The sequence below is a fragment of the Rattus norvegicus genome, chromosome 2, assembly GCF_021556685.1.
Source record: "Rattus norvegicus strain SHRSP/BbbUtx chromosome 2, alternate assembly SHRSP_T2T, whole genome shotgun sequence".
NCBI lineage: Eukaryota > Metazoa > Chordata > Mammalia > Rodentia > Muridae > Rattus > Rattus norvegicus.
In genome coordinates, this window is record NC_141535.1 from 177,255,117 (window position 1) to 177,283,011 (window position 27,895).

Here is a 27,895-nt window from a genome sequence, read left to right on the forward strand (position 1 = left end):
GACCCAGGCAGCAGCCCTTCCTTTCTGGCTCTAGCCTCCAGTTCTCCAGTGTTCACAGGTGAACCCACCAACAGTCACAGCTCATGATGGAGGCCATCAAGAAAAAAATGCAGATGCTGAAGTTAGACAAAGAGAATGTCCTGGACCGAGCTGAGCAAGCTGAAGCTGAGCAGAAGCAGGCAGAAGAAAGAAGCAAACAGGTAGGTACTGGTATTGACCTTTCTCACTTGCTGGTTGCAAGACAGATATGGCTCAGGCAGTGGTGGCACACACCTGTAATCCCAGCACTCAGGAGGCTGAGGTCCAGGGCAGCTAGAGATAGAGAAACCTTGTCTTGAAAAACCAGAGGGGCAGGGGGTTCATGGGAGAGGCAGTGAACACAGGACCAGCTTCTTTTTGGGGTGGGTGGAATGCCCTAGTCTCAATGAACATCTAGGGCAGCAGTTCTCAACCTGTGGGTTGAGACCCCCTTGGGACATTGACCCTTTCACAGGGGTTGCCTAAGGCTACCAGAAAACACAGATACTTACATTATGATTTAAATAGTAGCAAAATTACAGTTATGAAAAAGAAATAAAAGTAATTTTTAGTCTCCACACATGAGGAACTATATTAAAGGATCTCAGCACTAGATAGGTTAAGAACCACTGCTTTAGGGTATCCCCTTTAGACTTGTTCACATGACCTTGAGAAAGCCAGTGGCCTCATCTGTGCCACAGTGCGCCTGTGTGCTCCCTAAGTAGAAGTAGACCATGTTTTTGAAGAATGTCTCACTTCTAGAGCAAAAGGTAAGAGCATGATTCATCTTTTGTTCTCTCTCTCAGTAACACCACAGAGATCTTCCCCACTAGGTGTTTATCATTCACTAGTCTTGCATGAAAGCTCTAGATGACTTGGTCATCTTGGGACCAGACATTATAGGGTCTGAGATGAAGCCATAACCTAACTCCTGGAACATGGCTGGAGAAGTGTGTCTCTCTTGGAGGCTGGGCTCAGCAGTCTTTGGAGTCCAAGTCCGCACGGTTGTGTTTATGTCTTTGTGTGTTACTTTTCGGGTTCCTGCAGCTAGAGGATGAACTAGCAACCATGCAGAAGAAGCTGAAAGGGACAGAGGATGAGCTGGACAAGTATTCTGAGGCTTTAAAGGATGCCCAGGAGAAGCTGGAGCTAGCAGAGAAGAAGGCAGCGGATGTGAGTATTGGGAGATGGCTTACTTACCTTCTTCTTACCCATAGATTATGGGTACATATGCCAACATAATACTTTTGCCTATAACAACACACTGGCATGCTCGTCTGCTGAATGTACTTTCTTACTCAAAGACACATTGAAATTGAGAGCATAGTTAATTGTAGCATGCTTTCCTAACATGCATGGATCCCTGGATTCTACACCAAGCGTGAACACACACACACACACACACACACACACACACACACACACACACAGAGAGAGAGAGAGAGAGAGAGAGAGAGAGAGAGAGAGAGAGAGAGAGGGAAGTCTTGTTTCTGTACTAGTCAACCTCCTTCCCAGAAATCTAATGACCTTTTCCAGAACATGGACAAAGGAGGGACCTCACACGCAGATGCATGCTATCAGGTATCCGTTTCCTCCCCCGTGCCACATTCTTAGCTTTTGTGTACAAGGCTTGGCATGTGCATGTGTGTATTAATAGGGAACCTCTCATCTCTCAATTACCCAAGAAAGTCAGCTTAGATTTCACAATAGAAAATGGAGGTCACACTGACCCTGGCCCTATATGGATTTATTTGTCCTAGTCAAGGTGGACATCTGCCTTTATGCCATAGCGATGCTACAGGGAACCCTGATCATAGGAGAGCAGTGAGGTATCAGGATGAACGAAAACAGAAAGGGGGAAGCAGGCAAAGGTAGCATCCTCAGATCTGACTCTATGGCCCTGAGTAAATTACATAGTTCTTAAGGGCTTTTCCCCCTCTTAAAACTAAAATTAATTGCCTTTACTCACCTCCTATTACAGTTTAGTGCGCACTTTCCTTCATCACCAACCTTGAGGTTGGTGTAAAGAGAAATATGAGACTATATAAGACATTTGCTTTGAGGAAAAATACCACAGGACTGTTTATTTTTATCTGGGGTGCTGGGGATTAAATCCAGCCCCCCCAACCAGCTACATTTACCTAGCTCATAGGGATCTCAACAACACCAGCAGCAACAAGAACAATGACAACAACAACAATGACAGGATTATGTCAGTTGCAGGGGCATTTCTCAGCAGCTGGGTGAGGAGAAAACTAGAAACCTATGTTATTTTAAATCATATTTGGTTTAGAAAACAGCTTAAAGGACACGGAGCTTTAGATCCTCATATCCAGTCTCTGCCACTAGGCGTCTGCTCTTCTCTTTGGTTCTTCTCTTTCAAAGGCTCAGTGTAGTAAGTGTTAGAGTACATGACATCAGAGACTCGTGATGTAAATCCGGTGACAGGCACTAAACGCAACCTCAGTGTCTAAAAGTCTTCTCCAGTACAAACTGCTACCTCTCTGTGCCACCACTACCTGGCTAAAAAATTTAAATATGTGGGGCTGGGGATTTAGCTCAGTGGTAGAGCGCTTACCTAGGAAGCGCAAGGCCCTGGGTTCGGTCCCCAGCTCTGAAAAAAAGAACCCCCCCCAAAAATTTAAATATGTAAGATTTTGTCTTAAAATTTAAATCCTCTCAGTCCTGTCCCATTTGTTACCTTCTCACATACTCAGTCAGTTCCCCTCATAGATATGTACAAGGACAAGAATAGGCCGGACATGGTAATATATGCCTTTAATACAGCACCTGGGAGTCAGAGACAGGCAGATCTCTGATAGTTTGAGGCTGGCTTAGTCTTCATGATGAGTTCTAGGACAGCTATATAGAGACCCTGTTTCAAACAAAACAAACAACAATAACAAACAAACAAACAAAAAAGAGGGGGAAATTTGTTGAGACAGAAGCAGGATGAAAGGCATCTTTTCTCCAAGTACCACCTGTGGGTTAGGTTAAGGCCTGCCACAGCCTGGTTTTGTAAGTAAGTAAAATATTATTAGAACATATTGTCTAGAGTTTCCCCCCCCCCTTTTTTTTGGAGCTGGGGACCGAACCCAGGGCCTTGCACTTGCTAGGCAAGCGCTCTACCACTGAGTTAAATCCCCAACCCCCTAGAGTTTTTTTCTGTTCAATAAAATAATTGCCACAGAGTCCACATGACCTGTAAAGCCAGACATTGTATCTGGCCCTTTATTAAAAACTTGCTGACCTTTGCTTCAAAGAGAACAAGAAAGCAAGGAGGGTGCCTGTAGGAGCTAGGGAGAGCATGGACTGAGGAAGAGCGTTGGGGTTCATTTAAGTAGAGAACAAAGATCGTAATATGCTCATTACTGTGGAGAGCTTTGCCTAATGCAGCAAGGGCTAACAGTTCAGCCTCTGACCTTGAGATTAATAAATAAGTAAACAGGGGAATGAGAGAGCCAGTAGCTCCATGTCTACACTGGTAGTTCAGCTATCGGTTATCCTGAATGTGTGGGATTCTTTTTAGGACTACTTGAACAAAGAGAGGTACCAGCGTGGTAAGGTCTGCACAATCTTGTTTTCTCTTCCCAGAGTTTAGCTACTATTACAGTTTTAAGTTGTAGCAAAAAGTGCATGCACAAAATACACAGTTTTAACCCTCTTTAAGCTACAGTCTGGTGACGGTCAGAATATATTTAAATTTTGTGCAACCATGTGTAAAATCCTTGTGTGTGTGTTGTCTATATGTGTGTGGTTGCCTGACAGGGTGTGGAGGCAGAGGTAGGCATGGGATGCCTTCCTCTATATCTCTCTACCTTGTTTTTGGACACAGGGTCTCTAGATGAACCCAGAACTCACTGATTAGCTAGGCTAGGTGGTCAGCAAGTTCTGGGATCTACCTGTCTCTGTGCCCCACCCGTCTCACAAGTGCTGGGATTACAGGTGCACAGAGCCACAGCTGGCTCTTATGTGGGTGCTGGGGAACTGGATTCAGTTCCTCACGCTTGTGCAGCAGGTCATAAGATGCTCTTAATCCAAGATGAAATCAGAAGCTGTTTAGGGACAAATAAAGGAAAGAGGAATGCAAGGGGTAGGACTCAGGACACAGGAGTCACAACATCCTTTTTTAGGGCCATGTGTTGGGAGGGATGAGGAAATAAGAGACAGGGATAGACAGAGACACCTGCTGGTATGTTGTATTGTATGTTACCAGGAAAACAATAGCACTGGTTGGTCTCCTTGCTGCCAACCCGTCATGCCTCTGAAAGCTATCGGGAGTCAACCCATCTGCTTCCCTAGATCAAGAAGAGATTATCTGTACGAAGGACCCAGCCTCTGGAATGCAATTCGTGTTGTCTCAACTTTGGTTGGCCTGGATCAGGTCTAAGGGTTCAGGGAGGTACGACAGTGCCACCTGCTGATCAGCACTCGGATGACAAAAATTCTCACCACAACTCTTCTGATGAGATTTTCTCAAAACAAGCTTGGGAAATACTTAGGCCATCAAAACAATTTTCATGCAGGTCAGAGCCTTGCCTTCTGTCTTAGTTCCTGGAGAGTTGGGCAGTAATCAATGTGTACAGGATACACTTCTGAGAAATTATTATTTGTCCAAGTTGTTTTTTCTGAATAGTCTCATTGTTCAAGAGTCTTTTTTTCCCCTCAAAAAGAAAGGAACATCCTGAGACCTAGAACCAGATACAAGGAGCACTAGTGTTTTGCTGAACCCAGAGATTCCACAGAGCTAAATCCCCAACCTCAAGTTAATATCCTTAGTTCTAAATCCTACTTCATATCCTATTTCTCAAGGGAAGGAAAGAGGTTTATCAAGGGAGGGATTTATCATGATTAATTACTGAGAAGGTGGTAGAAAGTCAGAGAAATAAAGGTACGATGTGAGAGTTCACACGTGAAATTTCAATTCTTAGGAAGTCGATAAAGAAGGGTCCAAAGGTTAGGACCAACCAGGGCTACAAAAATGAGTTGGAGGCCAGTCAGGACTACCTCAGATACAATCTCAAAAACCAAATATAAAACAAAGGAAGCAAAAACTAGAATAGCAGGAGCTGGAGAGATGGCTCAGCGGTTAAGAGCACTGTCTGTGCTCTTCCAGAGGTCCTGAGTTCAATTTCCAGCAAAGATAGGGTAGCTCACAACCATCTGTAATGTCATCTGATGCCCTCTTCTGGCATGGAGGTGCACCTACAGAGAGCTCACTCATACATAAATGAATGAATCAAAAAAAAAAAAAAAAAAAAAAAACCTAGAGAAGCAAAGGGAAAACAAAATAAACCTCGTTATAGTTGTGCCTCCAGAAATCCTGACCAATAGGACCTGTAGAAGTAGTTTTGAACTCATATAATAGCTCCTTGGAGTACCTGAAAGCCAAAGTGAAACTAGTGGAAGTTACTACAATTCAGAGGTTAAATTCCACAGTAGTTTTCCATATACTTATATCTTTCTGTCGCACCAAGGATATGATGATAGAAGTGTAAATATCTTGTCTACAAAAGGAGTTGTACATGAATATTAAATTCCAAGTCCAAAATCATTTTAAGGGTAAAAGGGGGTGGTGGCAGGTTAACTGCTCATTCCTATGGACTCTCTTAAAAGCTTCAGGGGACAAAACTACTATTCAAACAAAACACCTCAGTTCAGAGCTGATCCTAATAGAATGCCAACTTGCCAATCTTTTCCATCTGGTAGTTCTGGTATCGACTTGCAGGGAATGGGAGAGAACTGTCTCAACAGTTTTTGGGGTTGTTTTGAGACAGAGTTTTATGTAGCTCAGACTAGTCTTGAATTCACCATGTAGCCAAGGATGACCTTGGATTTCTGCTCTTTCTGTGTCCACCCTCCACTATGACAGTTTAAGTGCTCCTGGAGATCCAGCCCAGAGCTAGTGATGCTGGGCTAGTGATCTACAATCTGAGCAATATCCACAGCCCCTCCTAATAGGTTTTCAAAGGAGCTCACTGCGACTCCTTGCAAGATGAAGGCTAGAGTCTTCTAGGCTTGTCTCAGAACCTTGTTTTGGAGTCTGTTGTAAACTGAGTAGAAAGGAAAGCATATGGGATACTTTATATTGCGGAGCGGACATAGTGGTAGGGAGGCACTGGATAAGAGAGGGGTCACCTGCGTAAGTGATCACGACAGCACCATTCTAGTAAATGGGACAGCCATTGTTGGGAGGTAGCCTGGTGGGTGAGGCTAGACTATGAAGCGCCTCTCAGTTACTATGGTAGCCTTACCAAACCCCGCCCCCCTTTACTGGTCTAAGGAAAGACCGCCCTGAGTGGTCGCCTAGGGTTACTGGGAGGCTCCACCCCTCACTTTCTGCCCGCTGCCCCTCGAGTGGACTGCGTTCCCGCCTGCTTGGCAGGGGGAGGACGCGCGGTGGTGGCGGCGTCACATCCGGGCGGGTGAGTGAGTTCCGGTATTTCAGGGCGGAGCAGGCGGAAGTAGGGTGAAAAGCGGCTACAACGCCGAGCGGAGGAGGTAGGAACCTGATTTCCAGAAGCAGCTGGGTAGGCACCATGGCCGGGAGCACCACCATCGAGGCGGTAAAGCGCAAGATCCAGGTTCTGCAGCAGCAGGCTGATGATGCGGAGGAGAGGGCCGAGCGCCTCCAGCGGGAAGTGGAGGGAGAAAGGCGGGCCCGGGAGCAGGTAAGCACGGAGAGTCGGGGCGTAGCAGGGAAGGGATCAGCACTCTGCTGTGCTCAGCTCCATGGAGCCCTGGAAGCCCTGACTGGTCGTGGAGCCCGAAGGTTGGGTGGGACTCGATTACGATGGCCCGGTAAGCGGCTGCGGAGGAAACTAAGTGCTTGCGCGAGCAGGCTAGATAGACCCTGGAAAAAATCGAGCTCCGCGCGGCGCGGGCTGCCTTCTCCCTTTTTCCCCCAGCTCATTCATTCAGTCCCTCGGAGCCGGGCGCGGCCAGGGGAGGGGCTCAGCGGTCTTTCCCTCCCCCACTTCTCTGAGAAGGGTGGGGACCTTTTACTCTCGCTAGAGGTTTCCGGTCTGAGGGGTAGAAGTTAGTGAGTGCTTCTCTGGTCCGGGAGGGGGCCGAGCCTAACCTGTGAAAAATGAGGGTGGGAGGTGGGAACCGCCGGAAAGCCCCCGACCTGGCCTACTGGCAGCTTTTCCGCTCCCTCCTCCTGCTCAGGAAATGAGCCAGCAGTTGGCTGAGAGGAAGCGCGGTTCCCTCCCTCACTGGCGGAGCTTAAGACCTCCCATCCTCGAACTTGGGGACCTTTTATAACTAACTGGCATTCCCGCCCCTCACTTGTGAAGTGGGAGAGGAGATGGTACTCCCCACGTTGTTAGCAAATGTCGGAGCCAGCAAACCTAGTAGGCCCTGCCCATCATGACCTGGAAGGCAGGAACTTCTGCCAGAAATGTGAGCAGTACAAATTTGACTTAGAACATTTCTCCTAAGCTGGCTGATAAGGGAGTGTATAGCAGAGAGTCAAATGCCACGCCAGTTTCAAGGTTCCTGACTGATTGGAACATTGGAGGATGGGAACAGATTAGTGAGTGGCACTGGTGATTTCGGGGGAAGCTGTTTTCTTAGCTATCTAGTGGGTTTTGTTCAACTGTGTTAGTGGTATGAATGGATTCCTGCTTAAGACCTAATGAAAAAGAACTCTTGTGGTTTACTGGCGTTCTTTATTGCTCTTGCTTTCCCTCTCTCTCTCTCTCTCTCTCTCTCTCTCTCTCTTTCTCTCTCTTTCTCTCTGCCTTTCTGCTGTTCATTTGAGGAGTAACGATATTTTTGAGGGGGCAAAAGGGGTAAGTATGGAAAAGGAGAGCACAGTTCCCTTCCAAGTTAATGTTTAAACGTTATAAAAATTCTTTATAATGGGCATAGAGATGACAGAGCTTGTCTTCACATCACCCTAGGTGTCCAGTACGACTGTTTTGAGACAGGATGTCTCTTTGTATTCCCAGCAATCCTCCTGCCTAAGCTTCTCAAGTGCTGGAATTACTTTGGGAATTACTGTAGGCTTGCTTGGCCACTCCTGGCATGCCTGTAACTTCTCCTTATCAAGTCTAGTGAGATTGCTGTAGAGATGAGGAAGTCTCCAGAAAAGAAAAGAGAGTACAGTGGAAGGAATTAGCCGGGTGCAGCGGTGTTAGGCTGATGTCTAAATGTAGGTACCCTGGAGTAGTTTTAGGGTGTGTCTCTCTGTCCCAGAGTTTGGTCATTTTCCTTGCAGGTACATTTGGCATTCCTTTCTTCTGCGTGATGACTCTGGGATGATAAGCCACCTGAGTGTTTTCACATGTTCAGGGCTTACCAAATGTGCTTATTTCACAGAAGCCTCCTGAGGAAGTCCTCAGAATGGGGAAGTAGGGTGGTAGTTAAATATTGATGAAACTAGTATCTTCTTTGTGAGCTTTTGACTTTTTGCACTCTCGAACTTTGAGCCTCTACTGAAGAGTCAGAGGAGGAAGGGAGATGCTTGAGTCACCTCTTTCTTGTAGGGCTGCTGTGGAATGTGGGTTTTGTAGGGTCCTCCTGCCACACTACCTGGTGGAAATCCTATGTCGTATTAGTATAGACTGTCTTGTTGCACTCTGTATGGGGATCCAAGCTGCCTTTGTTAAACTAGACATGGCCAAAGCTGGGCGGCAAGTTCTGAGGGCAGCCAGGCCTTTTATAACATAGCTCCCCGTGAAGGTTTACTTTCAGTTTTGAATTTCCTTTGTGTTTGATAAGAGTGTTTTCTTGTTTTGGGTCTTAAGTGGTGTTGGGATCAGACCTAGGGCCTTATGCTAAGACAAACTTTCTCAACCTCTCGACTACACTGTCTTGTCGAAACTTCAACAGGTAACAGTGTAAAATTCAATGCGCTTATTGTTAGTGATAAAAAGATGCATGTATAACATGAGAACTTACCTGCACAGGCTGGCCCTTCAACTGTTGGACTCAAGTGAGCCTTCTGCATTGCCTCTGGAATAGTCTCCTCCCGTGTTCAACTGCCGTGCCTGTGTCTCCACTGTGACCTTTCTTATTACTAATTTTATTCATATATGTGTGTGTGGGTGTCTGACCCCCTTGAGCTGGAGTTGCAGGTAGTTGTGGATGCACCCCCCCCCCCCCCAGGCAAAGTGGGAGCCAAAGTCTACAAAGAGCAGCTCTACCTTCTGAGCCATCTCTCTGGCCCCATTGTTAGCATTTTTAAGTGAGTGGTTCATCTTACCCTTTAAAAACTAGTTCTCTCTCTCTCCACGTTTTCTATGGTATTTTTGACTTTTCCTTTGGTTGTGCTCCAAAACCGAAGTACCACCGAGAGGAGAGTGGGCGTTGAACAGAAGTTCCTAACTTTGATCCTAAATTCTTGGTCTGGGAAGGGGCCCAGGATGCTTGGGTGTGTGTGTCTGGTGGACACATGAGCACTGTGACCTCTCCTCCTGTTAGAGGTTTGGGTTGGTTTGGCTGCTGGTTGCCTTTCTCTGCCCCCTATTTTAGAGCACACTCCTCCAGGAGAGGCAAACAGCCCTTTGCTCTTAAGTGCCTCTGCCTAGACTCCACCTCTGTTGACTCTGAGGGGCGGATAGCTCCAATCCCCAGCCTCCCTCCCCCTTGGTAAAATTTCCTGAGGAAAGTTCCCTGGCTTGTGTGAACACAGTGGGTGTGCATGTGTGAACACAGGGCACAGCAGTCCTTTCTTCCCCACAGGCCTGGTTTCTCTAGTACTGTCTCTACTGTGAGTTACACCTGTGACTTCTATCTAAAAAGGGAAACCCCAGTGTGGCAGAGTGCCAGATTTAGACTTCTCCCGTTTGTCCTTGGCCCTGCTCTGTCTCTACCAGCTTCCACAGCTCCTTGCATTAAGGGATGTGGTATACTTTGGGCCTCTTTTCACATTAAAGAATTTATCATTGGGCTGGAGAGATGACTCAGTGGTTAAGAGCACTGTCTGTCTTCCAGAGGTCCTGAGTTCAATTCCCAGCAACCACATGGTGGCTCACAACCATCTGTAATGGGATTTGATGCCCTCTTTTGATGTGTCTGAAGACAGCTACAGTGTACTTATACACAATAAATAAATAAATCTTTAAAAAAAATTTATCATTGCGTATGCATATGTTAGTATGTCAGCACACATGCCATAATGTTTGTATGTCAGCCAGCACACATGCCATAATGTGTGCTGAGCACAGCTTTGTGAAGTCCATTCTCACCATTACATGGGTTCAGAGGGTCAAAGCCAGGCCGTCAGGCTTGCACAGATGGACAGCCTGCTGCAGCATTTAAACTAAACTTCCGCCATAGCCAAAGCTGCCATCAGCCATCTTTTAATGTGACCAAATGGCCGCTGCATTCCACCACTAGGATTTTTGCCTCCTGAACAATGGAGACTCCTGTTGCTGTTGGATGGAAGAACTCACTCTATCCTCTGAATTGTGGGGAGGTAGGCAGACCCTACTGGGCATTAGGTAAAATCTAGAATAATGGGGGAAAACATAAAGTATAATGTATGTTTCTCAGAGTCAGGCTAGCCTGCCCCAGGACCTGGAGGGACCTGCTGACCTGGGTGCTCTGTATAAGTTGTCTTCCTAGTCCTTTGGAGGAAGTATCAGATCTTGATTTTTGCAGCCTTTTGTTTCCTTGTAAAGAGAACTGCTCTGCTGTAGGGGAAGAAATAGAACTTTCTGTCCTGTACCTACCACCCTCTAGTCTGTCTGAAGCTTTTGCTGGGCCTCCTAAATCTTTGGTTCTTGTTTTAACACTGGGTTGCTCTCTCAGAAGAGCACCTAGATGTATTTTCTCTTCCTCTTTTCCCACCCTTGTGAAGAATTCAATTGTAAATGCCGTCTTGTAGGAGAAAGTGCTAGAGCCAGCTTGTTGCCATGGAAACTATACCCTGCCCCCATAGCCTGTTATCTTTTCCCAGTTTGGGTAACTAGGAGCTGGAAGGGGACTTAACATTTCATGTGCTTCCTGCAGATCTAGCTGCATTTTTCTCTTTAATTTTCCACCCTTAGGTTTATTGATTTTGTGTGTGTGAATGTTTTGCCTGTGTGATGTATGTATGTGTACCACATATGTACCTGGTGCCCATGGAAGTCAGAAGAGGGCTTTGGAGTTTCTGAAATTGGAATTAGGGATGGTTGCGGATCACCGTGTGAGTGCTGGGAATCAAACCTGGGTTCTCTGTAAGAGTGACAAGTGCTGTTAATTGCTGAACCATCTCTCCAGCCCCTCAGGCTGCATTCTACACGTTTTTTTGTTTTAGTCATGGAAAGGGGTAAGTACTCTCTGGTACTGCGAGTATATTGCAGCCCTGGTCTCATAGCCTGGCTTGCTCTGGACTGGTTGGCCTTGTTGGGTTTGTGCGGATAAATCTGTGTTGTCCAACCAGATACCTGTTTTCCTAGAAGAGACAGAACTAAAGAATGCTTGCCTTTGTGGTATTCTGAATGGTACAGTTAGGAACACAAATGCTTTCTTAGGAATTTCAATTTATGTAGACTTTTCAATCTTCTTTTCCTGTATCCTGGTCTCCTGCCTCCTTTCCCAATCTCTCCACTCTCCTGTGTTTGTATGTGGAAATTTTTGTTCCGATCCTGGTTGTTAGCAGGCATCTTACCCAGTTCTATCCCTCCCCGTAGGGCTGATGGCCCAGATTCTTCCGTTGCTCCCACCCACCCTTGACTGTTAAGAGGAATCCAGGGTAATAGAGTTCAGGCACAATCTGGGCTGGAGAGGAGAGCCAGAGCTCGCCAGAAGCATCTGTACGTCAACATGTGCAGCAAAGAGCTTAAATTTGTTTTTGTTTGTTTGTTTGTTTGTTGTTGTTGTTGTTGTTTTTTAATTGAAACAGGGTCTCCCTGGGTAGCCCACATGGGCCTTGAGCTCATGGTCCCTATGTCTCTGTCCCCAGAGTGCTAGGATTGTGGCAGTGCACACCCCCATCTATGAGTACACTTTCCAGATGGACAGTGTAGTAGCTATGCCTTTTGTTCCTTTCCCACTCATAGCCAGTGACTTACTTGGACTTGAACTGTGCTTTGCTGTACAGCAAGCCGGGAAATTACTGTTAGGAATTGTACTGAAGTCCGGTGAAGCTTAGTCAGAGGCTGTTAGAGGAATAGAAAGGCAGTCAGCCAGCCAGAGGCGTGGTGGTAGGTGGAAGCTAGGTTTCTTGTTTGTTTTTATAATGTTACTGAAATGTAGCATCCTTTGTTAAGGGAATGAGGGAACACTTTGAAGGGGTGGGGTGGGGGAAATATCCCAGTTCACTTTGTTTTAAGTGGGTGTGAATGACTGTGCACATGGAACAGAGTTTGCGCGCCGGTCAGGACAGTATTGGGGACTAGATCTCTCTGTCCACCCAGGGGTGGAGCTCAGGACCTTGGCCTTTAAGGCATCTGGTAGCTTTGGCAGTTGAGCCATCTTTCCAGCACCCTTTCCCTTTCCTGTCTGGAAGGCACTAGTTGGTCATCTTCCTGGTGTGTTCAGGGAGGGGGCCACAAGGTAAACAACTTAAACTGCAAATCAGATTATATATAGAGAGAAATACTATAAAATGACGGAAATACTAAATGTCAACTGTCCTGGTATGTGCCTGTAGGCCCAACACTCAAGAGGACCTGGAGTTGGAAGCTAGAAGTAGTTGTCATTGAAGGAGAAGTCTGTGTCCTCTAGCTGCTTTTCTCAGAGAGGATCTCACTGTGTAGACTAGGACTGACTAGACTGGCTTCAGACTCACAGAAGCCTACTTGCCTCGCCATTGAAGATGTGTGTCGTCACACCTGGGTTTGTTAGCTCTTCTAAGCTCTGGGATTTGAATTGAGTCCAGAAGAGAGAAGATGATGCTGTCTGGATAAGGAACTGAATTTTAAAATGCTCTTCAGGGCTGACGGTGTGCTCCATTTGCTAGAGTACTTGTCTGACATGCACAGCACAAACTGGACATTGTGGTACAGATCTGTAATCCCAACACTTAGGTAGACGTTCAGCCCAGCTTGGGCTACCTGAGATTACTTCACACGAGCAACACATTTCATACAGAACAAAGGGGAGTTCTTAGATGGGGAAGAAGAAAATTGGTTAATAATTGTGTGTTAGATCTTTTAGCATTTAAGCCAAGACCGAATCTCTTGCTTACATGACTAGGTTCTTCATAGTAGTCTAGCCTTCTGTCACAGTTGGTTCTTTTCACCAAAAGGTGGTTCTTTTCCATTTCCCATTGATTTAAGGCTGAAGCTGAGGTGGCCTCCTTGAACCGCAGGATCCAGCTGGTTGAAGAGGAGCTGGACCGCGCCCAGGAGCGCCTTGCCACTGCTTTGCAGAAGCTGGAGGAAGCGGAGAAGGCTGCTGATGAGAGTGAGAGGTAGGTGAACTCCAAAAGAGTAGGCCAGTGGGGTGGCGAGTGGAGCTGCCCTCAGTTACCTGGCCTGAGGTAGGTGTCCTGGGTTCCATCCCTGGCACTATAAACAATATAGTCGATCGTGGCTCTGACCTGGATTTTCCACTAGACCTGTCTGTTTTACTTGCGGTTTTCTTTTTGTTTGAGGCATGGTCTCATGTAACCCAGACTGGCTTTGAACTCTTAAGCATCCCGCCTCCACTTTTTAATCGCTGGGATTGTAGGCCTGTGCCACCGTATCCTGGTCTAGGCCTGCTTTTGTTTTTGCAGACTGAACACAGCATCTACTTTCTATGCTAAGCACATCCTCTCCCACTGGCTTATACTCCCAGGCCCTGAGACCTACTTTTTAAATGGCAGTGATTTTATATTGCTAGTATTATTTTGTACTGTGCGAATTGAACTGGGGCCTTGCATACATCCGTATACATACACACACACACACACACACACACACACACACACACACACACACACACACACCAGCCACCTGCTGTATTGTGAAGTCCTATCCCTAGCCCACAATTGATTGTTTTATAAGAAGTAGGGGTTGGGGATTTAGCTCAGTGGTAGGGCACTTGCCTAGCGTGCACAAGGCCCTGGGTTCAATCCCCAGCTCCGGGGGAAAAAAAAAAAAAAGAAGTTTTCAATTAAATGGTACCGGTGCTCAGGTGCTATTGAATGTCCATTCTGGTGACTAAGAGGAATGGATTCAGAGGGTGTGGTTTTGAGTGTTTGCGATGGAGTTGATACGCAGCTCAGAATGTCATTTCTGTTCATTCTTTCATTCTGTTTCTGCAGAGGTATGAAGGTGATTGAAAACCGGGCTCTAAAAGATGAAGAAAAGATGGAGCTCCAGGAAATCCAGCTGAAGGAAGCAAAGCACATTGCAGAAGAGGCAGACAGGAAGTATGAAGAGGTGAGTCACCTCTGCAGTGCAGCCTCTGCAGGGGCAGTCCTGAGGGGATAGCTCCCTGGCTTGCTTGAGCTGGACTGGGGTCTTTTCTTCTAGGTGGCTCGTAAGTTGGTGATTATTGAAGGAGACTTGGAACGCACGGAGGAACGCGCCGAGCTGGCAGAGTCGTGAGTATTTTGTCTCCAGATCTTGTCAGCTCATCCTGCCTGCTTGGGCACTAACTCCGAGTAAACTAGCCTTCCTTCGACCTTGTTAAACAGGCCGGGAGGGTGGTGGTCCTCTAGTGCTTTTAGCCTCTAAGAATGGCTTTGGGCTTTCTCTTACCTTTAGTAACAGGGAACAGGGCTTGCTTATTCTTGAGAAGATTCTCTAATAGGGGGAACATGCAAACTAATACGGCAAACAGCTGGCTGGAAGGTCCTGTCGGGTCCTTCCACCCGACAGGAAGAGGAGTCTTCCTCCTTGTCCTGTACCGATTTGAGACCTGGTCTCTGTTTTTAACACACTTTGCCAATCTGCCTGGGAACTTGAGAGCAAAGGCTTTAGAGAAATCACATGCTGCCCATTGGTACCAGCTTGGCCTTGTGTAACAAAGTCAGCATGGATGAGTATCTGTGGTGCTTGCCTTGCATTCCCCACCCTCCTCCAGACATGACATATCACGACCATGGTGGTGTGTTCCTCCCATCCGTTTGTTGTTTTGACCCACCCCATACCCCATTTTGTGGCTTGTTTTCTTGCTCTTCCTTTTTTAACCTTTTCCCCACAACCTGGCTTGTGCCATTCCCGTGACTGTCACTAACAGCCGTTGCCGAGAGATGGATGAGCAGATCAGACTGATGGACCAGAACCTGAAGTGTCTGAGTGCTGCTGAAGAAAAGGTACTAACCTGAGGCCCATGCACGGAGCTTCCGTGTGTGCGGTGCGGTCTCTTCTGTTTGGTTTTGTTTCGCAGCTGCCTCCCTCCACCAGTTGAGTTGTTGAGTGCGTTCTCATCTCTTCATGGAATGCTCCATCCTTCCTTTCCACTCACTTGGCACCTCTCACCTCCTCTTTCCTAGTTGCTTCTCTGCCTTCCCCCAAGGGTCTCTGCCTCCCCTGGGTGATTGGGGTTGTTGTTTGGGTTTGGCATCCGTCCCCACACCCACACCCAAGTGCAGTCGTAACTTTTCCCTGGTAGTGAGTGATTTCTCTCAAGTGTTCTTTCTTTACCAGAGCCAAACACTCCGAGCACAGGAGGGCCAGCTCCTGGTGTGTGAGCTCCATGGTAGAGGGAGGAGGGTCCATACTTGCTCAGGTTACCCAGAAACTTTTCCTCCCTGATATGCAGCCCCGCTCTCTCTACACATAGGTTCAATTCACATCTGTGTGTCTCTCTCCTTTTTTTTTTTATTTCTTCCTCTTTCCCCTTTCCTTTCCTGCGGTATTTAAAATGTTCACAGTAAGTGTTCTGAGCTGGAGGAGGAGCTGAAGAATGTCACCAACAACCTCAAATCTCTTGAGGCTCAGGCGGAGAAGGTAGGGCTGGTTTGTGAAGACGTCAGGCTTTGGTGCTTGGGCCCAGCCCTGCCCTTAATGAAAGACACATACCCATCCCGGATAATCCGGTGAAAAGCAATCTCTTCCTTCCCACCTTTGTCCGGCAGAGTGTAGTTTAGTGCTAATTCCTATGTACGCCCATTGCTTAGGCTTAAAGAACTCTGTGGTCTGCAGTGCCTGGAGTCATGTGCTCCTTGAGCTGTTACTGCTGGGCTCAGAATCAGCATCAAAGAAGCATCAGAAGGGGCCAACAGTGCCAGCTCTTAGACCTTCCTGGTAGCAGTCAAGACAGATGATTGTCACTTACCGTCATGAGGGGATGCTTTAACTGTAGATTCCTGCCGGTTACGTTGGAGAAAGGGTTGACAGGAATAGGATCAGAATTTAAGTCTGTTACAAAGGCAAAAGAGGTTCCTGGTGGAGCTTACTCTGCAAGTTTTGTTTGGAAATGGTTGGGTCTTGGGACCCATTGTCAAAAACTAGTCCTTGCTTTTTAGCCCTGGACCAAATCAAATCCAGGAGAATGTCTATGGCTTATGTAAGAATAATAACGGCTGTTGTCTTTGAGACAGTTTCTACTCTGAAACTTGTATTCTACTTTTCTTAACAGTACTCTCAAAAAGAAGACAAGTATGAAGAAGAAATAAAGATTCTTACTGATAAACTCAAGGAGGTGAGCTGAGGGGCTGACCCACATGGAAAGATAAATAAAGCATTAATATTATATTATTAATCATGAGCCTTGTTGACTTTGGTTCTGAATGGCCCAGAAGCATGAGGGGAAAGTAACCACTTTCATTCTGCTTGTATTTCCTCAGGCGGAGACCCGGGCTGAGTTTGCTGAAAGATCGGTAGCCAAACTGGAAAAGACCATTGATGACTTGGAAGGTATGGAGCACATTGGGGAGCATGAGAGAGGAAGACCTTGCCCGTTAATCTCGAGCCTTTGGTCTGCTCATCAGGGAATTGGTAGTGACCTGGTATCAATATGTCAATGTGTCCTGTCCTGTATTCTAGCTAGGTAAAGCATGTCAGGAGTTTTAAATCTTTTCCTTTAGTGAGACTACTTATTTCTGGAATCTGCCGTCTTTCCTTTGAGAAGATGTAATGGCTGTATTTATCTCCAGTTTAGTAATCTTAAATATCTTAAATCTCGACTCTGAGTGGAAACGGGAGCCACGGCCACTTTGTGCATTATCATTCAGGCCGGGTGACACCTGCAGGAGACAGCACTCAAGTCTCACAGCCTAGACCAACAGAACGAACAGTCAGGGCTTCTTGTTCTTGTAGTTTGGCGGCGGTGGCTGTCCACCTTAACAAAGAAACAAGTTTTGCTCTGAGGACTTCCTTGATATGGTCTTGGTGACTGGTCTGGGGAGGTGGCCATAGAACCGTGAAGAGCGATCACCCTGAGTAGGCAGAGAAGAGTCACCACGGCTGTGTGCTTGGTCCCTTTTCTGTCTTCCTTAAGTGTTACCACTGCTTCAGAACTGGGTGGGAGGGAGAGCTGTTCTGGGTGCCTGGAGTAGCTGGTGTGTGTTCAGGTTCTCAGTTCTTGGCTCCAGTTGACTTGAAGAGATATCAGGAAGTACTGTTGGCCATGGGGAAAATAGATTAGAAATGGCCAGTCATGGCTACCAGAATAGTTTTGTTTTGTTTTGTTTTGTTTTTTCTTCCTGGTTTTAGACCTGTGGTCACATTTTTCCTATTTTCTAATGACTCCTCTCTTCCTTCATCTGCTTCTGATACCTTTCACTTTACCCTCCATCACCCCTGTGGTTCCTGTGCCTGTCCAGATGAGCTCTATGCCCAGAAACTGAAGTACAAGGCCATTAGCGACGAGCTGGACCACGCCCTCAATGACATGACCTCTATGTAACTATCAGGCAGCAGAGTGGGGCTGGGGTCCTGGCGTGTGGGTGAGGGTGTGGCTGCGCAGAGTGTGCTTGGGTTTTGTCCTTGAATCTGCAGCCTCCACCCACTTGCAAACAAACGTTGGTGCTGGTTATCCATTTGGCAGAACCTGGAGAGGCTTTTAATCTTGATATAATTTATATTCTCTTATTCTCCCATCTAGTTCTAACAGGGTCTAATTATATAAGCCATATTGACCTGAGACTCCAAATTCTCCCAACTCAACCCTCAACCTCTAAGGTGATCGCCATGTGCCACTGTGGCCAGTTCTCCTTGGAACTTTTCACTTTGGTTTCTCAAAGCTAGGCATGGTGACACAGCACTGTAATCCTTGCTGTCTGGATGCTAAGGCAGAAGGGCCGTGCAGGTTCAAGGCCAGTTAGCCCTGAATGGCAAGACAGTCTCAAAAGCAAAAGGAAACGGTCATGGTGGCGCTCACCTTTAATCCAAGCGTAGGCAGTCAGATCTCTACGTAGTGAGTTCCAGGGTTATGTGTAGAGATCCTGATTTGTGCCCTGATAGTAAAGTTAATGGGACATACCCGGGGCGAGAAGCAGCCAGTTTAAGAATTGAACTGAGTCCCAAAGCAAGCCAAGCAGTAAACAGCACCAAGAGTTTTGGGGGACTTGACCTGTGTGCTGTGGGCCTGGTTAGTGCTAACCTGCACCGTCTTCCTACTAACCCTGGGAGGAGAGTGTTGCAGCCTGTGTGTCTGGCTCTCTCTCCTGCTCTCTGTCGCCCTGTTCCCTTCTTCCTAAGCTGCTGCCTCAGTTGAGCCAGCCCTTCTCACCTGGAGTGTCCTTTTTCATACAGATAAACTGTCACCGTTTCTGCTCTGTTCTGGATCTACCCCCCTTTCCTTGGGGAACCCAACACCCCACTCGCTCTGGATTCCATTTGGGTCAGCCTGGCTGGTTCCCACAGCCTTAGGACTGGAGGGCCTGGGGCGGGGCACAAAGCAATTTACATATTTGCTTTCACCCCCATATTAAAATGTTAAGCTGCCAAAAGCTTCGTGCCCTCCTGCATTTGTGTATTGACAAAGCTGTTGCTGCACAGACGAAGGAGCCCTGCCGGTGTGAAGTGGGGACAGCTGGATTAGGCTTCCCCTCTCTGACTTCTGTACGATCAAAGCTACTTTGTGTGTGTGTTTTTCTTTGTCACTTAAACTTGCTGATTAGAGTATTGTCAGAGTGACCAGTAAAGGCTCCTCGTGGTAGGAAGTCTGGTGCTATTCCTCAAGTCTTACTTCATTACTTGGGAGTTCTTACATAGTCTACCCGGGCATTTTCATTCTTTTAGCCCCTCTCCTGTACAGTAAGATCAGCAACCATTGAATTACCTCCTAATACACTCTGCCCTTTTGCCAAAGATTCAGATACTACATCCTCAGGTACATCCTTAAAGTTGAGTAATAATATCATCCTGGCTCACAGAAGAACGTGTAGCATGGTGGGTTGGATTCTTGACAGACGGGTGTTTCGTCTCCAAACTTTTCTCACTCACTTGAGGCTGCTGCTGTTTGTTCTGCTTTGCTCTATGGTGAGGTAGCAAGCGCGTGGTGAATAATGGGAAAAAGAACCAATCGTGCATATTCCAAACAACGTACACACGAGGGTAATGACTTACTATTAAATGTCTACTAGTGAGATTCTTGTTATGTACTGTAGAATTCAATCTCAACACTACACAGATAGATGTTCCAGTTTATACACAAGATAAATTTGGTATCACAGCTAAATACTGCATAGTATTTCAGTTTTCAGTATCCGGGGCTACAAATGTGGCACTGGGAGAGTGTCCACCCAAGGTACACAAGGCTCTGAGTTTGAAACCCAGTACCACAAAGAGAGAAAGGGAAGGTATAGCTACATAGAGAAGTTCTCTACCAAGCCAGATTCCTTTGCCTACACATTCCTGCCACATAGCCTTTGAGATTAAGGAGAGATTGGTTTACTTGGCAGGTCCTGGTGTTTTCTAGCTCTCCTGTCCTGATAGATAAGTGCAGCTGAGGAGCCTCCTTCACACAGGCTGCTCTGAGTCTACAGGGTAAGCCCTAGGTTGAAGCTGCTGTGTGAGCCGCAATTAGTAAAGTGTGAGGTGCTAATTGGGAGGGGAACTGGCTTCATGATGACCCCCCCCCCCAAAATGGAACTTTTGAGCTCTTTGTCTTTTTGAGAGAGTTTGACACTAGCCCCGGATATCCTAGAACTCAGTATATGCCCAAGCTGCCCTTCAGCTCATGGCAGTCCTGTCTCCGCCTCCCAAGGAGGTCTGTTCATTGTGTTTGGTTTGGTGATACAGAATTCTGAACCCAGAGCCCTAAGCCTTCTAAGCAAGCGTTTACCATGGGGCTACATCACCAGCCCTAAGACTGGCTCTTGGTGATCAGATTAGAGATAGTCAGTGCTCAGTGTTCTAGGTCCAGAAGAGCAGAGTAAAACACAAAGCTGGGGACCACAGTAGCTGGGAGGTAGGGTTGGGGGCAGGATGGTTGCTGAGATGCAGCTGGGAAGCTTTGTTCTTGTCACATAACTGCTGGAGATGCCACTGTAGTTTATGAACGAGTGTGCGCTACGAGAAGAACGACAGTTGATGTATCTAGGCATGGTGGGTAAGCCTGTACCCAGTACTCAAAAGACTGAGGAAGGGGGTTGGGGATCTGGCTCAGTGGTAGAGCGCTTGCTCCCAAAAAAAAAAAAAAAAAAAAAAAAGACTGAGGAAGGAAGATCAAAAGTTTAAGGCCACACTAAACTACATAACAAGACCCTGGGTGTGGTGGTATATACCTTTAATCTCAGCAGATGGATCTCTGAGTCCGGTCTACATATCAAGTTCTGGGCAGGCCAGTATAGTGAGATTCTTTTAAAACAATAACTTTAGCTGGGTGGTACATGCCTTTATTCCCAGCACTTAGAAGGCAGAGGCAGGCAAACATGAGTTTGAGGCGAGCTTGGGCTACACAAACAGTCCCAGGACAGCCAGGGCTACACTGAGACACTGCCCAAAAAACAAAACATAAAACTTTTTTCCGATTTAAAAATAATACATCTGTGTGCCTGTATACATTTATACTGGATTGAGAGCGTATTAGCAATGTGTGCTTGCCCCAAGTTGCAAATGTTTGCATATCATTGTGCTAGCATTGGTCTGCTCTCTTTGTTGTTTTCAATCCACTCTTGCTTTTAAGATGTTTTAAAGTTCACAAGATAAGCAGTAGCATGCACACACCTCTAACCAAGAGTATGCTGTACTTTGGGAAATACAAGGTTAGGTTGCAGATTTATCTGTTTAGTTTTCTGAGCCTAGGTCTCACTGTAGGAGACACAGCAATCCTCTCACCTCAGCCTCCAAAGTGCTGGGTAACAGGCATGCAAAGCTGTGCCTGGTAAGATCACTCCTGACAACCGAGAGAGCAGAGGTAAAGTTAGGTGACTGCTTTTGAGTCTGAGAAAGTGATCAGGTTAAAGATGTAGGGAGGTAATGTTCTGGTTTGGGAAGCAAGAGAAGCGTATGTCTGAGAAACTGAAAGGTGGGCAGGTGAGAGCAAGATCCTGAGGCTGCCAGAGGAGGAGCTGATAGAGATTTTGGAGTCCAAAGGCACTGCAGGCTGTTTCAAGTTATCCAAACATCTTAGGACCATAAAGATGCCAGTCACGGTGGCACATGCCTTTAATCACAGCACTCGGGCGGAGGCCAGCCTGGTCAGTGTTGTTAGTTCCAGGACAGCCAGTGCTAGAGAGAGAGACCCTGTCTCAAAGAAAAAAGACCAACAAGTACAGATGTGAAAAAGTTAAAGAGAAAAGCTTAGTTGGGCAGAAGTCATGTGAACTTGTTTGGAGGGATAGAGGAGAGGGAATGACGCTCAGAGCTGAATGCTTCTTAGCCCCAGCAGACAGACTGAGAAGGAGGGGAAATGAGGAGGACTTGGGGGTGTCTTTGGAGCATTGGGCAGATACCCTGTTCAAGAGACAGGAGAGGCACTAATGAAAGAGGAAAAGCAGTAAAGACACTTAAAAGTGGCTATGCCAGTAGAATCTGGCCGCTGATGTCCGGTGTGACAGCCACTTATTTCTGTGGCTGTTAAACATGTCTTGTGGTAAGGCTAGAATTCAGATCGATTGATTGATTGATTGATTGATTGATTGATTGATTAAAGATTTATTCATTTATTATATATAAGTACACTTGTAGCTGTCTTCAGATACACCCGAAGAGGGCATCAGATCTCTTTACAGATGGTTGTGAGCCACCATGTGGTTGCTGGGAATTGAACTCATGACCTCTGGAAGAACAGTCGGGTGCTCTTAACCGCTGAGCCATCTCTCCAGCCCCCTTTATTTTTAAAATGAATAAAGTTCGTTTAAATTTAAGAATCCTAGTGTAATCCCATGACACTGTTGCTCAGAACAGTTACAAACATTGGATGTTAGGCGGGAGGTAGAACAGCAGAGTGAGGGTTTGAGCCCCTGCCTCAAAACAGAAAGTTAAAAGCAGTCAAAGGGACACACACACGTTGATTGCTTACCTACTGTGCACAGAGTTCTAGAATCAACCCCTAGCATCATTTGAAAAGCAAAGAGAATGAGCTAAGAACAATAGGAGATTGAGAAAAACAAAGAGGTAGCTTCTCTTTTTCTTGTAGTTTTCACTTTCTCCCATTGGCAAGTCTCTTTCTACAAGAAAAGTGAGGGTACACCTAGACTGGTGTGAGGTTGGGTCTTTGCTCCCACACTCTGGTTTCACAGGAGTGCTCTTGTTTCTTGATACCAACCATCAGAGCAAAGCGCTTGGCTCCCTAAAGCCAACAGAGTGATGACTGAGTTTCTTTTTCCCTTGTTGCCATTGTTGAAACCTCCTTCTGTGAACACACTGTAGTTCCTTGGGTTCTTTTGTTTTTGTTCTGTCTTTTAATCGTGTGAACACAGGCCCATGTGAATGACATGGCATGCATATTTGCATATGGGGGTCAGAGGAGGACTTAAAGGGATTGGTTCCTCCCAGATAGCCAACTCAGGTCACCAGGCTGGGCAGCAAGTGTCCATTGAACTTTTTTGCTGGCCCATCTTTGGATTCTTTGGTTGGGCGTGGCCAGAACAGAGCCAATGAGTCCCACTTTGCCCTATTTTGGTGCTATCAGAAACTAAGAGCTTTAAAAATGAAGTAAAAGTATCTGATCCAGACATTTTAGTCATTAAGAAACAGTTACTTAGACGCTAAGTTCAAGCTCAGAAACAGAAACGTTTCTAACAATGAGAGTTTAGGGAATGCTGCTGCCCTGGGATTGATTTTGTTAGGAAATAAAGTCTGTACTTAACCTTTGTAAAAACAGGTGTGGGAATCAAACCATTGCATATGGATGAGACATGGCTGTAGTAGCACAGTTTGAGAGGTGAGGGTGAGGGGTGAGGTAAGAGTGCCTACTATTTGTCAAGAATGTCTCCTGAGTCAGGCAGGCCCAACATCTAGCCCCTAGGAGCTAATTTGACTACTCTTGTTCTGTCATGTGGGATAGGATAATTCTTTATTTTTTATTTTTAAAGTTTTATTTATTGATTTTATGTATATGAATGAGTACACTGTAGACTATCTTCAGACACACCAGGAGAGGGCACGGGATCTCATTGTAGATAGATGTTCGCCACCATGTGGTTGCTGGGACTTGAACTCAGGACCTCTAGAAGAGCAGTCAGTGCTCCTAACCACTGGACCATCTCTCCAGCCTCGACAGGGTACTTCTTGCACACACAGAAGATTCTTCTGCACATTAGCATATTACTGTCCTCTGGCCAGTACATATCTGTAGAACCTTCTGGTCATTGACAGCTTATCTGTAGCCATAGAGGCATACATCTACAGTTAAAGCATTTGAAGGTAGAGGCAGGAGGATTCCGTAAGTTTGAAGCCAGCCCAAAATACATAACCTTTGGGGAAAAAAAGAGACCTCCTGAAGCATGCCTTTACAAATTCCCATATCCTTCCCTGGGAGAGGGGTGAGACTGTACCACTTACTAAGAACCACTGCTTATCTAAGTGTGTTGTCTCTGTGATCAGTCCCAGCAAGAGAGCAAGACCTAGCTTCAAAATGAGACTATGTCTCATGTTGAAACAGACTCTAAAACATAGGTTTAACTTAAACTAGGAATTGAACCAAGTCCTGTAGAAGAGACCCTGCCTTAGAAATAAGCAAACAGAAAATCACCTGAGCTTCAGAGACTGATAGTAGGGTGAACCAAGAGTAATTTAGCTTCCCTATAGCTCTGGGTTTAGGATTATCTACAGCTAGGTGGAGTGGTATGCACCTATCTAATTCCAGTTGGTTTTGGGGACTATAGCTACAAGATCAAGTTTGAGATGAGCCAGTGAGCCAGTGCAACAGAACAAGATCCTGTCTCATTGGAATATGGGTAGTCTAAAGTCTTCATACTTCATTTTCTCCTTAAGATGTGCTCTAAGTAGAAAGCCTAGATAAAGGCAGTGGACCCAAGCACTGATTAAATGTACACGTAGTAATGCTTTAGGTTATAAGAAAAAGACCTGGTAGCATGGAATTTTTATATCTAACAAGTCTAGCTACTGATGAGTAACCATGGCCTATGAATACTAGAGTGTCTTAGATTTTCTTAAGATTGAAATACATAGTATATGTAGGACATCACATTTATGTTCAAAGCAAGGGAGAGATAAAATTTTCTTGCAAGTTCCAGCTTCCTCTACATCTCATTGGCCTAAATTGGAATGTGACCACCTTCGGCAGGGAGACAATATAATGTTCATTAAACCAACTGTATTTTATTATTTTATGGGGATGTTTTACTGTCTTTATGTTTGTATACCACATGCATGCCTAGTGCCTGCGGAGGCTGGAAGAAGTCATTTATTCCCTGGGAATGTAGTTAAAGGTGGTTATGAAGTGCTGTGTGGTGCTGGGAATTGAACCCAGGTCCTTTAGAAGAGCATCCAATGCTCTAAACCTCTGAACCACATCTCTAAACCCCATAGTCGTCATAATTAGCTTATATTCTTTAAGTGCTAGGTATATTGCTGACTCGAATAGGTTGAGTTTCTTATATAAAAGGGAAACCTGACCATGAGTTGGGGAGAACTTTAGGATGCCTTTGTTATACTACACTATGTATGAAGTGTGAAAGTGAAGGATCGAGTGTGTGACATAGTTATGCATAGTGTTCCCTTTGGGATTTCCCAAGCTTCGTGGCTGAAAGCCTCTTTCTAAGTCTGTATCTGCCATGTGATGGTCCCAGCCCAGGCATAGATGCTGTGAAGGAAGTGTGGGCTCACATTCAGAATGGTCCTACAGCTGAAATTCTTACTGTATTCCTTGTTGGTCTTTCCACCAAGTGCCTCACTCTTCCTGCCCTGGGTCCTGGTACTCTCCTGCCGAATGGTGCATGTTACATAGACCAGCTAGGTGAAAGACACGTTTGCCTCTGCCTTCTACTAACCTCCCCTTTTCTCTCTCTCCTCCTGTTTCTCCTTTCCTCTTCCCCTCTCTGTTGCTGCTGCAGAGCGTCTCTACAGCCAACTTGAGCGAAACCGCCTGCTTTCTAATGAGCTGAAGCTAACGCTGCATGGTCTTTGTGACTGACGGGCAGGGCTCCCTGATGCCCAGTAAACCCACACCACTGACCTGGACCCAGCCAAAAGCTGACTGCCTTTTAAAAAGTCACTGTTCGCCCTAAGCAAGTTGCTTTTTAATGAGGGCAGCTAGACTACTGTTGATTTCCTGGCAGCCCCCTTCAAGTTGCAATGGCTATTTCTATTCTAGAAGAGATTGTGGGTGATGAAGATGGGGCCTGGGAGGTTTAGTGCGGAACTTGGAAACCGTTAGCTGCAGCCCTCTCACCTGTATACTGACTGTAGGGTTTGCTCACCTGCATGGTTATTTTCTAACAATAAAAACACTGACTTGACAAGATGTTGTAGCTGCTTCATCTGCAGGCCCAGGGACGGGCTCTTCTGACTGGGTGGAAACGGGGATGGGAAAGACGGGTGTGTGCTGTGAAAATGGCCTGATTTGCGCGTTTTCTTCCCTGAAGCTCTGTGGTTTACTTGCTAAGCAGGTGAATGCTTGGTGTCCCTCCACTGGCTTTCTTCCTGATAGTTTTCCTTCTTGCTGCTTTTGTGTTTAGTTGTAAGTCACTGTCTGGGTCAGCTCTGTTAATAACTCTGCTAAAATCTCAATGGGGTTCTACTTAACAAGAATGCACCTGGGTAGTATTCCTGACTTAAACCTGAGGGCTCCTGTCCTCCCCACTTTGAAGAAGGTACCTACTGTAGGAGGATCTTGTGCTCTTTACCTGAGATTTTGATCTGTCCTTGTCTGCTGTGGTCTTACTCTACTGTAGCATTTCAAGTAGGTAATGACCTTCGGACAGAGCCAAAGAGTGGGTGGGTGCCTGGTGCTTTCTGCCGGATCCTCTGGAGACTGAAAGCTGAATACCTTTTGGTTGCTTGTGGGAGGGAGAGGAAATGATAGATAAGCCCAGTTCCCTCCCCCAGGTAGTAGAGAAAGTCCTTGGCTTTCAATAAGCAAGCCGGAGGTGCCACCGAACCCAGGGGTGTGGTAGCTGCCTCCTGTAACTTTTTTGCAACTGGAACAAGTCTCAGAATGGGGAGAACTTGGAACCTTGTATAACGCTCTTCTTTATTATTCCCACTAGATAAGCTGAAGTGCACCAAAGAGGAGCATCTCTGTACACAAAGGATGCTGGACCAGACCCTGCTGGACCTGAACGAGATGTAGACCTTCCCCATCCCTGCCCTGCCCTGCGGCCGCTCCTCCCTCTGACCTTGACTCCGCCTGAGGCCAGCCTCCCTGAAGCTGGCCTTGAAACTGAGGGCTGATCTTTTTAACTGAAGGCTGCTTTCCCTCCTGCCACCCCTCTTACCCCTCTTGTCTTTTTCACAAAACTGTGTCAGCCTCTTCCCAGAGTTCCAGCTGGAGGGCTGAACACCTTTGGGAACAATATTTAAGGGAATGTGAGCACAGCGCAAAGTGTCCTCAATGCAGTTGTGATATGCACATTGTGATTACTTTTTGTCTTAGCAACCATTTTTAACATTCCAAGCACTTGTGCAGCTTGGAGCAGCACATCTTAGCCTAATGGATACTGTCTCTCCATGGAGGAGAAACACAGGAATGGGCCTGCCTTACTGAGAGCCAGCAGAGCCCAGGCAGACTCCACTGTGGGAGACCTCAGTGCTCTGTACCAAGTCTTAGCCAAACAACAGGGATTCTAGGAAGTTAGCCAAAAACAAAAACCATTCCGGTCTGTGAAGGTTTTCAGCTTTGATATCTTTGAACAACTTTACACTTATTTTTAGTTTTGACTTTTTCCGTCCGATGTGACCAAATAGGAGAGTGAGACATCTGAGACGCCCCCGCCTCCCAGGGCCCTTGTGCATGTTAGGCCAGCGTGCTACCGTTCACCCCCAGCCCTGAGCCCGAACTTGTCTCAGCTCTACCCCTTTCCCAACTGCTCAGAAATGGATCATGCTGCCCCTTAGTGTTGTGGTGACCTCTTAGTGTTCACCTGCCCCCAAGGGAGACGGAAAAGGAAATTATGTTTGTGCCACTGATTTAGCCACATGAAAGTCATCTCATTGCTCTTTCCTGAAGCTGCTGTCTCTAAAGTGCCATCTCTTTGTGCTTTGTATCAGTCAGTGCTGGAGAAATCTTGAATAGCTTATGTTTAAAAAAAAAAAAAGAACTTTTTAAATTTTATATTATTTTGAAATTGTTTTTGGGGGGTTAGGTTACCTTGGCCAACCCACTGGCTGTGAGAATTCTTTGCAGTCTATGGGCTAGTGGTGTGCTGATCTTTCAAGTGTCCCCACCCAATTGCCATGTTCAGGTGGTTTCTTCTCAGCCTGTTAGGTGGGCGCCCTGCAGATTCCTGGCTTGTTTGTACTCCTCCAACCGGAGAAAGAGAACCCTGTAGTGCAACTGTTTTGATACTGAATAGTGACAAGTGACATTTTGAATAAAGAACCAGTCCCTCCATGATTTGACCTACTTGACTTTATTAAATGAAATGCACTTTCTCCACAGGACTATACGGACCCCATTGACAGTCTTTGTGGTTGACAACAGACAGATT

At 46.3% G+C, this 27,895-nt stretch overlaps 1 protein-coding gene across 22 annotated transcripts; it reads left to right on the plus strand.

Annotated features, from left to right (window-relative positions):
- Nucleotides 1-27,801, plus strand: Tpm3 (tropomyosin 3). 22 transcript variants are annotated; one of them, NM_001439742.1, is given in 10 exon segments: nt 1-200; nt 1,066-1,191; nt 13,236-13,369; nt 14,207-14,324; nt 14,418-14,488; nt 15,127-15,202; nt 16,471-16,533; nt 16,679-16,748; nt 17,657-17,735; nt 26,456-27,801. In NM_001439742.1, coding segments are annotated over 10 exon segments (858 nt in total). In that variant the 5' UTR covers nt 1-83; the 3' UTR covers nt 26,460-27,801.
- The last annotated feature ends 94 nt before the right edge of the window (nt 27,802-27,895 follow it).